The sequence below is a fragment of the Pseudopipra pipra genome, chromosome 3, assembly GCF_036250125.1.
Source record: "Pseudopipra pipra isolate bDixPip1 chromosome 3, bDixPip1.hap1, whole genome shotgun sequence".
Classification (NCBI taxonomy): domain Eukaryota; kingdom Metazoa; phylum Chordata; class Aves; order Passeriformes; family Pipridae; genus Pseudopipra; species Pseudopipra pipra.
This window is the reverse complement of record NC_087551.1, coordinates 49759428-49773606: the sequence shown is the minus strand read 5'-3', so window position 1 is coordinate 49773606 and position 14179 is coordinate 49759428. Positions and strand designations below refer to the sequence as shown.

At 34.4% G+C, this 14179-nt stretch overlaps 1 protein-coding gene across 6 annotated transcripts in view; it reads right to left on the bottom strand.

The window, feature by feature from the left end:
* STXBP5 (syntaxin binding protein 5) overlaps nt 1-14179 on the bottom strand; it is a 98606-nt gene that overhangs the window by 33142 nt on the left and 51285 nt on the right. For all 6 annotated transcript variants that reach the window (XM_064649075.1, XM_064649076.1, XM_064649077.1 and 3 more), the window contains exons 10-16: nt 8216-8370; nt 7114-7186; nt 4961-5108; nt 4519-4586; nt 3470-3510; nt 1186-1406; nt 305-483 (exon numbers count right to left, since the gene is read on the bottom strand). In XM_064649075.1, coding sequence (XP_064505145.1) covers nt 305-483; nt 1186-1406; nt 3470-3510; nt 4519-4586; nt 4961-5108; nt 7114-7186; nt 8216-8370 — 885 coding nt within the window. The remainder of the gene's footprint in view (nt 1-304; nt 484-1185; nt 1407-3469; nt 3511-4518; nt 4587-4960; nt 5109-7113; nt 7187-8215; nt 8371-14179) is intronic.

The window sequence follows — 14179 nt, the reverse complement described above, 5'->3', positions numbered from 1 at the left end:
ATGTTTGCTCTAAAGAGTGATCACCTATAACAATACTAACATCTGTGCCAAATTTTCCTAAGTCATAACATAAGGATTTTCAAATTTTTACCAAGTCAGCTTATGAAGTTTAAAGAAATTGAGATAGCAATATTCATTTCTTAAAACAGAGCTCAACTTTCATATATTTGGAAAATGTTGCTCTATAAAATAAAACATTCTCACCAGCAATTACATATCTGTAATAATATCAAAGTACATATATTCTAATGACATATTTTCATAAAGTCTCACACTCAATGACAGTGTAACAGAATATGCTTACTTTAAACACGGGACATTATCACGAAGTCCATCAGATGAACTGCTACTAGTAGATGGGTGAGACTGGGGAACAATGGATTGAGGATTGGAACCTGCACCTGGAGTTGATGAAGGTGGCACCTGCTCACCATCTGGAGTTTCAATATCATTTATTTCATATAGCAGACGTACTTCCAGCATCTGTGAATTAAAATTAAAAAAAAAAAAAAAATCAGTAAAGTCTGCCTTTCAAAAAAACTGGATACAAAATAAGTGAAGTGCAACAGAAGATTGTAGTGATAAGTGACATGCAGGTCTTTTTCATCTTTTAAAAGACAACACTAGGTTAATAAACAGTGCAACCTAAATACCTATGTAGTCTTTAGAAATAGAGTCTTAGTAACTACCACAGACTGAATATCTGAAGATTACTGAAACTTGAAAGTCTGATATATTTCCCAGTTTTTAAAAGTTTGCATCTTAATATTGAAAGAAATTAAATACTGGATAGAAAACCCATTTAATTATCATTCTGCTGACATACATTCTCAGTTATGGTTTATGTAATTCTGGAATAGAATTCTGAGAGCTAAAGGCACATAGACAGCTACCCTTTATACTGATGTAACACTGTACACATGGGACGTGGTTCAATATTGGATGTGCTCAACTAGCTCATACATTTTAAAGAACTGCAAGTTCATCATGACTTCAGATTTTCTTCTGTTGGATCAGTAACAATATTAGTATTAATTGCAGTGCAGTGAAAAGAAACTTTTCCACTGTTTATTCTCATCGTCTCCATTTCACTAATAAAATAAAAGATAACAAAGCAGTAAATTGCTAGAACAGTCTTCTTATAGGTAAATCCTACAAAATTCAAAAATGGTCATAACTAATTACCGGAATGACTTCTGTTGTCACTTCCTGCTTGCTGAACCTGTAAATAATAACATGTGCAGAAACTCCAGCTATGCACAGCATTCTACTTTCTGGACACCACGAGATGATCTGAATAGCATATGGATCTTCATCTACTATATCTGTGTTTGGTCTGTCATCTTTATTCCGTGATTTTTCAAATACTTTGGCTGTTTTTAACTTATAGAGTACTTGCAGCATTACTAGGAACAAAGTAAAAGAGAAAAATTAGTTTTGATCAGAACAGATTTTTTTTCTTCTCAATTTTTAATTTATTAACTTGTCTTCATAGAGAAAGATATTATGTTCAGCAAAAGAGGGCAGAGTAGAAGCAATGAATATCTGTGTTGCCTCTGTCCATGCAGTGCACCACTTGATCAATATAGTATCAGTTAGTATAAAAGAAATACCCCAACACTTATCCTGAGAGATATATACTAAGCTACAGTTATAAACTAAGCCTTCACAGCTTCTCAAGGCTTTACTGTACCTCAGGATCTCGTTATAACAACGTCATCTTGTTACATATGCCATACCTACAACTTAGTCCTGTCTATGGTAGAGGAAGTAAAGCTCCTTTTCTTTCTTTCCACAGTATTTCAAATCCATGGCCTCTCACCTGTGCTCTCATACGTAACAGCCCCAATTCCTCCAATTTACATATTATTTTGTCTGATCATTCAGAAGTGCTGCCCTCTGATCAGTCCACTTTTTGTTGATAACAGGTTTCCTAGAACTCTTCTAGTGATGCCTTTCCACAGTTTTAAATAGTGAGTTACTCCATGTTGGTTTTACAGACATACCCACTTCCTTATAGCAGTGATTATTTTTTTCTATGCAACACAGACTGCAATTCATGAGATGTCCAATTTTTTTCCCCAGAAACTAAGTACTAAGTGTACATCATTCATACTATAGTCAAGTAAATTGTCTTTGATATAGCTACCTCTTGAATAGTATCCTTCTCAACTGTAATTTTAATTCTGTATTAAGTTTTCTTTCAAATACCTTCATGCTGTTTTCAAACTTCACAGGCATATCCTTTAGTCAATGGCCCAAATCACTGCTATAAATACTAATCAGAACATTAGGAAAACTTAAATTATAGCATCCTTTCTCCTCTTCCATATTTCAGTGGTTTTACTTGAATCACATTTCCCTAGTTCACCTGTAAGACTGTCCTATTAGAGAGATTTAAAATCAATAGAGGATACTTGCAATTTTTCGCTTAACAGGTTTATGTATCTGTTTTAGAAAGAAACTAAGTGTCTTTAAGAGAATCTCCTGTGACAAATTATGCTGAATAGATCTTTTAAGCACACAGAATCACTTGGTTCTGGCTAACCTCCTTCTCCTCTCTCTCCCAGGTTCTACTCCCACCCCAAACTGAAATTAAAGATCTATTACACTCCAAATAGTCCTCCTCCCAGTTTTTTAACACATACATTGCATCTGTTCCCTCCCACAACCACACACGCCTTAGCATTTTGGAATCTCATCAGTTTTCCACAGGTTTTCAAAGACAACTAATGATGATTCCAAGATTGCTTTAAACAACTTTTAAGTACCAAGAGTAAGGTTAGTCAGAACTAGATTAACTAAAACATCTAACTCTATGCAGTCATTTCTACTTTAAATTCTTACTGCATTTCTCACTGTGAGCTGTGTAGGCCATCAGATGCAATTGACCCTTTGACTGAAGATGAGAAATGTAAAATAGTATCAGACTCTTCAGGCCTGTTCAGTGTTCCAAAGAAAAGTTTCTTTATTTTACTCTTCTCCTGCCTTTCTTCACAAATGCATAAATCATTTTAGTAGCACAAATTTCTACTGGTTCCAATTCTCATTTTTAGATACTGTAATTTATGGAGAGCTGATGTCTTGAACACATGCCTCTCTCCTGTCCAAAAAGACAGAAATAACTTACTGAAAATCAATTGTATTAAAAAGGAATGCATTTCCCTGTCATGCATCTTCATGCTCAAAAATAAAGTTTAAGGCGCTTCTAAAAAATTTTAGAATTCTTCTATATTAACCGGCCCTTGGACTACCAATGCATTTACTCTGAGGTGGTAAGAAACAGTGAAGCACCTAAGAAATAACGTCAATTATACTTAATTTTAAATAAAAATTTTCTGTGAAGTTACTGACTCTACAGAAGGCAAGAAATAATGACAATGACTAGTTTGCAAATACATTCCAATACAGAAATCAGTTTAGAAAACTCCTACTGCACAGGAAAAAAATCTCTACTGAAAACACTTACTTGCTGAGGCATCCCAAAACTTGATTGATCCATCAGCATGCCTATGAAATATTAAAAAATTAATAAGACGGAAAAATGATTAATTGGAGTGCTAGACCTCTTTGTTACTGATTGGAAAGTATACTGTTAACATTCTATTTTTATTAGTACTCTTAGTGACACTTTATTTTCACAATTTATTGGAAGTTGACATTTTACCAACATGTGCTCCAATGACTTTGGATGGAAGGGATTAGAAAAACATCTGGAGGCTAACTCCCTGATGACTCCACTGTACTAATTTACCATTTTAAATACTGAGGCATACCTTACCATGTGCTGCTTATTAAAATATGCCCTGTATTAGGAGCAACACTTGTAAAGAAGACACCTAAAAATACAGTATCCCACTGTAAACGAGTCACCTAATTTGTTTATTTAGCCTTAAAATGAAGAATCAGATGACCATATTTTTTCAGGACTGTCTCTCAAACTCTCTCCAAGGTGTAGTATAAAGTCACAGTGATTCTCATTTGGGCTAATGGGTTGTTCTAAAAAAACTCCCTTAGTGCTCTTAATTTCAGTGATGCACTGCACAGTAATAAATTAAATGTTGCTTGTTAAATTGTTCCTTACAGTAGTATTAGAAGGATCAGGCTCAAAAGTATTTGATTGTCCTTTCTGAAATAAAAAATTGGCTTCCCTTTAAGAACTGAACTCAATAATTACCTAATGGACTTCTGGTGCTTTAAAACAGTACTCAATATTTTCCAAGAATTAAAGAATATATGATAAGTTTGATCCAGGATACTTAGATAAGAAACACACATAATCACAATACCGCATCATAATAATAATCTCTGAAAACACTCACTACCTTCCCTTCCACATTCTGCCCCTTACTTTCTCAGTAATGCCTCAAGGACATTATGCCAAGGACTTGTTTGGTGAACTAATTTCATAATCATTCAAACCACTCATAAAAAACAATGTTCTAAAAGATGAATAAAACAGTCTCAATTTTACTTAATCAGCTAAGAAAATTATTAGTACACTATGGGATCACTTACCCTGTAATAATTATCTCTGGATAGCTCTGAGTGATCAAACCCCAGTTGCCTCCACTGATAGGCCATTCCTGGAAGATTAACAAAAACACTGAGGAAGAAAATATCATACAGTGCAAAGTTAAGCCATTGAAATTACTGCAGATACTGCAGAATCCAGTATTTCACATGACTTCAAAAAAATTACACATATCCACTGCAGGGGGTGAGGGGAAACAAACAAACAAACAAACAAACAAAATCAAACACTACCCCTGTTCCAGGAATTCCTTTAGCTTCCAGTGATATGGCAATTGATGGGAGCACATCAGGAAAACATGATTATAAGGCTTGACATGTGACAGGATGAGTCAGATGGAGCTCTGGTCTTAGTATGGCCAATCGTTATCTAGACCTGCTGATTTTCAGTATTTTAAACCACATATGTATGTAGTAGATGTTGTACCTTCTTACTGTAACCTTGACGTTTCTGACGAGCACCAACTGAATAGAGTGCAGGTATGAGGTCCACAGGACAATCAGCAAAATATTCACAACAGGTAACTGGAGATTCATGTATAGTCAAAGGATAGGGATTCTCAAATATAGGATACCTTCAATGGAAGAAAGGGGAAGACTGTTAATCTAGGAAAAACCTTTTTTTAAAATGCAGAACACAAGTAAAGTACTGAAGACTAGGCTGGCATTCTTTTTGTACAGAGAAAAATAAATGCATATCAAATTAGATTATGAACAAATATGCAACTTTACTGCTCATCTAATACACTATAAAGATAGATGGAATTGGAAGTTTGTACTGTTTATAGAGTATTTCTAGAACACCTCTGTTCCCTATAGCTTTATATTTTAAAAGCTTACTAATTTCGGCCTGTGGAAAAAATTAAGTTACCAAGTCCTAATTGTAGTAATGTGGAGATATGAATTTATTTCTAAGTCTTCAGTCTATTCTCCTGTGGCAAAAGACAGGAAGAGTCCTGTCTCACTTTGTATTAGTATACCATTTACCAATTAGAAGAACATAAACACTTATGCTTCCCCCCACCATCTCCATCAGAAAAGTGACAGAGCCTTTATGAGGAAAAAAGTCAATAATACTAATAGAGGTAAATATATCTGTGTTCAAAGAACATTTATCTCGAGAGAAATGTATGCTATGTGTATGTTTTTTTCCCCTTTTTATCCCCCCTTTTTTGAGAGGTGAAAAGAGACGCAGCTTCAAGCCATCTAAAGGAAAAATTGGCAAGAACAGATGAAAACTTACTGCATACCAAGAATTTTATACATAGCTATCTGGAAAGCTTACAACAATCTTTAAAACTGAATGAAGACTAGGCTTCACTTTAACAAAATATGACAAATCCATATTTGGATTTGGTAAAAGGAAGCCTGTAGATTTATTTTGGCATTAATTTTTTTGCCTTTTTAGGTGTCAAACAATTAATACTTTGCAAGTCAATCATAACAAAGACCATTATAAGTCTTCTAAAAACACAACTGCTAAAGATTTTTTTAGCATGAAATAGAATAAGCCTTACCGTAATTTCAAATTTCAAGCATTGCAAATTAAATATGAATTTTTGAAGCTTAATGCTATTGGTATATCAGAAACAAGTTCTGGATACAGCACATGGCTGTAACACTGGGAAAAGCTAAATGAGATTGCTCAGTACCTGGAAAGATATTAGGATAAAACCTGATCTTCTGAATTCCATAGAGTCTTTATTATCTAAGGTATCACCTTAGATAACACACTTGACTTTAAGGATAAATATTTACAGGGTTTAGTTTTGCCCTACAAGGATATTCTTCACAAGGATTTTTTTTCATTGACCATTGGAGATTTTTAATCAGGAACACTACCAACATCTTACTGAGTCCCTCTGCTCCTAATCCCTTAATGGTTAGTTGTTGCTGCCTATACTAATTTTAAAACCCTTCTTAAAATTTTTGTAGTTTCCTGAACTTTTAATCACCACCTATTAAGACTGTATGGACTGTCAACAGACAAAGAAACAAGAGACTCAAAATGTGCTAGGCAAGTATTATTTGTGAAAAGTGTAATAGGATACTACTCTTAAGCAACTTCTTACCACAGCTGTAAACTAGGGAGTAGATGTTATCATTCAAATTTTATGTATATGATAGTTATTGCATCAGTATTGAGTTTCTTTAAGCAATACTGATAGCAATTTATTTGGCAGTAATATCTGCAAATATTTAAGCGATGACAACAGCCAAAATTACCTGGCTTATCTGATCAGTTCTTCTCTCTGCTCCCTTCCCCAAAACTGCAAGCTCCCCTTCACAGCACTAAGGAACCAACTTCAAAATAAACTGTGGTACTTAAAAAGCAGCAGTGATCTATGAGTAATTTCTGTTAGTCAATCAAGCCTGGAAAAAGTCACATGATATTCTACTCATCTACTACATATTAAGCCGTGAAAAGTGGATATATTAAAATTCTCAGTTCAGTTGATGAAATTTTATATTTAATATTCAAAATTTTATGCTTGGACAGGGAGTTATGCTAGATTAAAGCTATAGAGCAGAATAACAGGCTGATCACCACAGTCAACCATTACTACACAAGATTCTTACCCATTTTGTGCAAGGTCAATCAGTACTAAGTCCTTTTCTAGGAGAACGACTACAGCATATGGTTCCTGAAAGTCTGAAAACAAAAGAAAAAAAGGTTACTTACTGGTAAATGGAGTTCATGCATGTATAGCCTCAAGAATGTAATCAGTCTTTGCACTATAGCAGTTAAAATTAGAAAAAGCCACTTAGATGACTACAGTTTTTGAAGATATTTTATACACTCACCCTCCTGAATACTCCAAGTTAATTGCTCTTCCATTAATTCAATATTTTCAACAGCTCAAATAACAGAAAAAGGAACATGCAGAATAACTTGTATAAGCAGGTTATATGATAGAGCCAAATTTCTCAACAATAACATCCTCCCACCCCCAAACTCTTTGCCTCATATTCAGTGGGGTTTAAGTTTTAAGCACTTACAAAATGGATTAAAAGACAGCTGACTTGACAGTAAAATAAGAAACTTTAAGCAGTGGGTGAAGTGCATATTCCCCTCTTTCAGGCAGACCTCAAAGTCCAAGCTAAGCAGTTTTATATACTCTGATAGAAGCTGACAGCTAAAAACACTGTAGTCATCAGCAACATAATGCTATTCATCTGGGACAACTAGCTAAACTATGATAAAAAAATCACCTGCTGCAGAAAAGAGATTATAGGTTAGTGATGAACTTCATGTAAGTATTGGAATGAACAAAGTCACTAAAAGTAAAAATAACACACAAATGCTCTTCACGATTTAGCATTGAGTACATACTATCTTTCCACCCAAATATGTACTGGTGAACACATTTGCTGCAGTAACTACAGCTTTAAGTTGTAATGCTACTTTTTATCTGCACATGCTTTTGGGATTAAAAAGAAAAAAAAAATATGTACTGCATAACTTGCTTCCTTCTAGTAGCAAAACAGGCTTTATAATAAACTATGCTACTAAGATGCTTTGGGAAGTAAACCATACTTCAGATAAATAGGGATAACAGATGTTGCTTCTTAAGTCCAATCCCCAGAAACAAAACAGAAAGGAAATAGTCAAGAATATTCTCATGGGATAAAACTCCAGAGACAGGAAATCAAGGTACTGAGAAAAATCTTGAGAGCCTACCATTAGGATATGGTGTTTCACAGAGCGTTAGGAAATCAACAATAGAATAATCCATTTCTAGCACAGCAGTACTTTTTCCATGCATAACTGTTAAACAGGGTCTTCTTCCTACAGTGTCATACGACAAGCCTCCTGAGAGAATGATGAAAGGCTCCCTGGAATAAAGCAGAGGCATTTAGGATCAAGCCAAGATAATATACTAAAAGATATTATTGTAAGGTTGCAAAACCTGCCCAAAGTTCAATGAGATATCATTAAGCAGAGATAGAGTAAAAATAACGCAAACCAGTTCTCCATGCAATATACAGCTTGAGTGTGAGTTTCAAAACTTAAGTTATAGTCTTCAAAATCTTGTTTTAAGTCAGACATCTTCTCCAAACCTTTCATTCCATATTACTTATTACCAATCTTTGCAACTGCTTGGCAAAATGAGATTTTTTGAAACTTTGTACAACTTTAGAATTGCTTTTCTTCTACTGAACTGTAGTCAGATTTGCCAACAGTCCCATTCATCCATAATATAAAACAGTCTAGCAGAATCAGGAAGAAATAGAGTAATATGACTGCCTTGGAGAAGCTTGATAAGTTTCAAAGACCTAACATCTTTTAAGTAGTACCACACATTTACTCAAGACATTTTAGCCATTCCCCCCCCTACTACCATGCACAAAATTCAGGAAACTACTATGTCACAGACTACTCCTACTGCATAATCAAATAGCTGAGTAGAGAGCAAAAATATTTCTTCTAGTTTTGAGAACAGATTAGATGCTTCCCTTGAAAGATTTTTATAAAGCCTTTAGAGGAACATATTTTTAAATACACCCATATTTTTCAAATATGCACATAACGTACAATTTATTATTTCATTTACTGAAAAACAAGATGAAGTAAATATATTCATTTTACCGTATATTTTTTTATTTCCTGATTATCAAGCGTCACTCATTTTAATACTTCTTATGTTTGAAATAGGACATAATATCTTTTAAAGAGTAGTGTTTATAAGTATATAGCTCAAGAAATAAATATCACCCATTACTGACTATTGCCTCAAATTCCACATTATATTTCTGAAGGAAAAATAGGCACTTTGAGTGCCTAACAATTATCTCTGATCTACTTTTATGCTCACTTTACGTAGAAATCCTACCCTTCATTTGTGTCTTTCTTAGAAGCAGCTAGTATGTCAGTATCTGGAGAAAATTTCTAGTAAAAAAAGCCATCCTGATACATTGTAAAAAGAGGCCGAAGAGATATAACTTTTTTTTATCCTTTCCTATAACACCATCTTTCCCATACTGTCTAAATGGCTTTCACTAGTTAGCATTTGAAACACTAATGTGAGACTAGATACATCTTTATTCTTGAAATAAAGATGTCTATAAAGCGTCTGGTTTATGCACATGTTGGCCTTCATGAATTTAAGGCTTGGCTGAAATGTGCTCTGTGTTTGTAGCATTGAAGGCAAAACAGACTGAGACAAGCTTCCAGCTTCTACAATTACTTCACAATCTGCCTGATCCTCCAGAAAGACCTGTGACTGAAGATTTGATAAGATCAAAGAGTACTGCTGGCTGAGGAAGAGACCTGAATGGAATGCCATACATTGGACCATAGATCCATTGAGTTAAATATCCTGCCTCCAATAGTAGTACAAAGTGTATTTCTAGAAAAGGATTAAGTTTTTTCCAAGTTTTCATTCAATCTCAGTTCTTCATATTGAAATTTCACACAATCTTTTATGGTCAGGTCCATGAAATAATTTGAAGAAAGTTACAAACTTGAATTTAACCTGATATTTTTCAGGATGTCAGTGAAGAGAAAAATACTGGTGTGATGTATGTGCAATATCTCATTGTGTTGGAATGATTTACTGCAGTACTTTTTTGTCCATAGAAATAATTAGGTTTTTTAAGCAGTAATGCTGCCAGGACAATTTGCAGAAATTAATGGACTTGCACCTTCACTGAGATCAACTGACAATACTAAAGTGACAAATTTTAGTTTTTAATTTTCATACAACACATGACAGTGTGACATGACAGTGTGTTGGATTCTCCTGGTTTTATTTCTCCAGGTAATCAGACTGCTTTGGGCAGGCTTGCCAGTCCATATCCTTAAGAAGCAAGGAATGGAGGAGATACGAATAGATTACACTGATCTGTCACATGGATTTTTCAAAATGAATCAAAGATTAAGTTGACTTTAGTCTGCCAGAAAGACGGCTACAGCTTTCCATATGAATTTTTCATATTTTCATGAAACCATGGATTTACCATGAGGACAAGCTGTTTATTTTCTAATTAAAGGGCTGTTCTTCAGCTGTGATACATGTTAAAAGGTTAGTGCACATGAATGTTATTAGAAATACCTAATTTAAAAGAAAAGCTAAAGAGATTTGTACTTTACATCGGTTGAACCAACTTTGGTAATTTAACAAAAAGTAGTGCTCAAGTCTTAGAGAACTGCTATGTAGCATTTTTAGCAGCTGCTCATATAGAGATTCTGTGAAACAGTTCTGCTTCAGCAGGTTTGGAAGCAATCCCCTTACACGAATTTCCTCATGAGTTAAATCTCTAAAAACCTCTTGGAGAACACTATAAGAAATTCACTACAGAGGGCGGTAATGTTTCATTGAAAAAAAATTCAGAAAACACAGAATTAGGTCTTGCAGTATATGAAAACATAATACAATGGAGAGCCAAATGGCTCACAACCCTGGAGAATGTTTCTAGTAAATTTTAGAAGTAAACTGTCAAATGTTAGCCAGTTTCTGGCAGTCCAGAGGTGTGAGAGAACAGTATGTACAGAAATAAAGCCATTGGTACCATCCGCCTTACTTTTCAAACCATAAGTAAATTTGTCAAAAAGTTAATGCTACTATAAAGATGGAAAGGACTTCGAGAGTTAGTTTGCCTTAATACTGGCAATCCTGAGGTAGTAAAGATAAACTACCAATTAGTTTTTGGGAAGTATGCTTTTGAACTGACAAGCTTACACAATAAAATAGTACTATTCAAACTAAATTAACAGATCAAGAACTTTTACTTAGCAGGAGACATCATTATTTATGTACACTCTAGGTCCCAATTATATACATCCATCTTGCTAAAAAGTACTGCTCTACAGTCAGTCAATGACAGCTGCATCAGCTGCCAAGACAATACTCTTTTTTATGGGGAGAATTTTGAGCTCTAAATTCTATTAGACAAAGCTCTAGTAGAAAATAGTAAGCTTGGGCAATTTTACTATAATGCTAATATCAACCAGAGTAAATACTATAAGGTACTGAATCACCAGGGGTGGGAAGTGGCATTAAGAAGGACTGAATTCTGGGGGGTGGGAAGTGGCACTAGGAAGCTCAAGAGCTTCTCTAGATAAACTTTAGACAGAAAAAGTATGCATAAAAGGCAATGTGGAAGCCATTTCAGAAAGCTCAAAAGGTAACCTACCTTTGGAATTCATTGCATCACAAAAAGATGGAGTGTTTTAGATGAAAAATAGCTGCAGTACAATGACCTAATGCTCTGGGATTGTAAAATTATGCCAGTTTGCTCAAGAAATATAACAAGAATTTGCCTTTTTGACTCCCAAGCTGTCAATAGCAACCTTTCCAAATGTATTCTCCCAGAGATAAAGGCACAGACATACAACTCTTGTAGGGTAAACCACTTTGGCTCTGAAGATTTCACTGGCAGTATCTGCATTAGACTTAAAAAAACCAACCAACCAAAAAAACCACAAAAAAACCCACAACAGAAAAAGCCACCAAGTTAGAAAATAAATAGCTAGTCTGTGAAAACCAGAAAAAGTATCATGTCCTCCCATTTCCCTGACTCCAGCTTTGCAATATGGAGAACTTAATGGAGAAAAAAAAATAAGAAGGGATTAATAAGAGCTGCAACAGTAAAAAGAATAGTGTCAGTAGCCCTTAATATAGGTTGCCAGCAGTCATGTTCCTTCCTTTTGTGGGGTTCCAAACACCTTTTCTCAAAAAAAAAGTTTATTAGAATTAGAAGCAGTAAAGAAAACAATTAAGATCATATCAACAGAGTGTTTACCACAGGAGGAGATACTGAAACAACCTAGACCTTTGAGCACTCTAGATAGGGGGAAATAAGAAAGGGGTGACAGAAAGATGTTAGAGGTTCAATATAAAGCATGGGAAAAGTGAATGTTTTTCAAAATAAAGAATTGAAATATAACTTAAATATGAATTAAATAGTGCCTCAAATGTAAGCTATTTTGTTTCATTTTCTTCTGTGATTTTTTTATTTTCTTTTTGAAGAACAGTTATAGCAGACTGCTATAGAAACAAGTTTATTTGGTTTGTTTCTTACATTGTTTCAGTAGCTAGAAAAAATTTTGTCCTGTCCAGAAGTGATTCTCCTCTGTGCTACAGAAATTAAACTATGAACAAGAAATGACAGTGCTTTACATAAAAGTTAAAATTTTATCTTGCTCATATATAACCAATTTCAAATCGTAAACAGAAAATCTATCAAAATTTTAAGTCTTGAAAAGTAGTTCTGCCTCACCTTAAAATTCTTGTAAGATTACAAGTGAAACTGAAAACAAACTCCAAACTGAAGTACATGTAGCAGGCAAATGAACGGAGATTTTCAGTGCACTGCTTCACCACCACAGTGCAAACTGATGGGGTTTTGTTTGTTGTGAGTTTTTTTCACCCCCTTTCTTAATTAAAGTTCAGGATAAGTATCAACAATTATAGATTTAACAGTACACTGGAGACAGCAAACATTAGAGAGTATATTAAATTGAAATATAGCAAAACATTCAGTTTGGAGAAACACTGGAAAGTGAGCAAGTGAGAGGTGTAACCAAAAAAAAAGCCCAGCACTAGGAAAGATGTGCCTCCTGAAAACCCCATGTATTCTTAGAAGTTATACTAGAATAAGCTTCTCTTTAAACTGTGTGAAAAGTCAACTAGTTTTCACATTGTAATATGTCACAGAACAAGCTTCAAACTAATCTCCTCCTTCAGAATGACTATTTAGAATAGAAAGCTTTTGATTGCAGACATTGTGACTTGCTGAAGCTGAGATTTTTTGATTATTTCTCTTTCTTTAGATCAGCTTTTGATCTTTCAGTTGAGAAAGGATTATGCAGACAGATGTAGACTTCTGCAAGCAAAACATGGCTTTCCAGCTGATCATAGATTTTCATACATCTGGGAGCTAGCCACAGTCTGAAATTTCTATTTAGCTCACTTTGAGCAAAAAATAAAAATACATAAAGCCACTGATATAAGTATGGGTACACCAATTTGTAGTAAACTATATTGCATCAATAACAATGTTCTATAGATTTGAACACCTGGAAGACAAATGAAAGTGATACAAACACCCTTCCCAACAGTAAAATAAAACAAAAAAAACCAAAAGAAATCTCCCCAAAAAACCAAAACAAAAAAAAAACCCACGAAAACCCCAAACAATCCAAAAACCAAATTAAAAAACCCACGAAAACCAACCAATCCAAAAAAAAAAAAAGTTTTCATGAATATTTTCTTTACACTGCACTTTTCACTCTAACACTTTACAACCACAAATAAAAGAAATTCCACACAGTTCATGAAATCCATCTGTCCTAATTGCAGTCTTGGTGACAAAATGCGCTACTCTAGATATGTAATTCCATCTGAGCCTCTTGTTGCCAATTACTGCTTTGTTACATTCTCAATGTGCATAATTAGGCACATTTCACTGTGTAAATCACTGCACTCTACTAGAAAAGCTTCTGTTAACAACATTTTTTTGGGGAAGAACATGTATTCAGAATTTAGAATATTTGCATCAGGCCATTATTTGTTGAAGTTCAGTTTATCATGTCTGTGTTTTGGTGTCTTCTGCGCTTTATCAGCCTTTCTTTTCTTAAATAGTCTCAAAAATTCAGCAAAAATACACACAAGTTTTAGTAGCATGAATAGCATGTAGATAA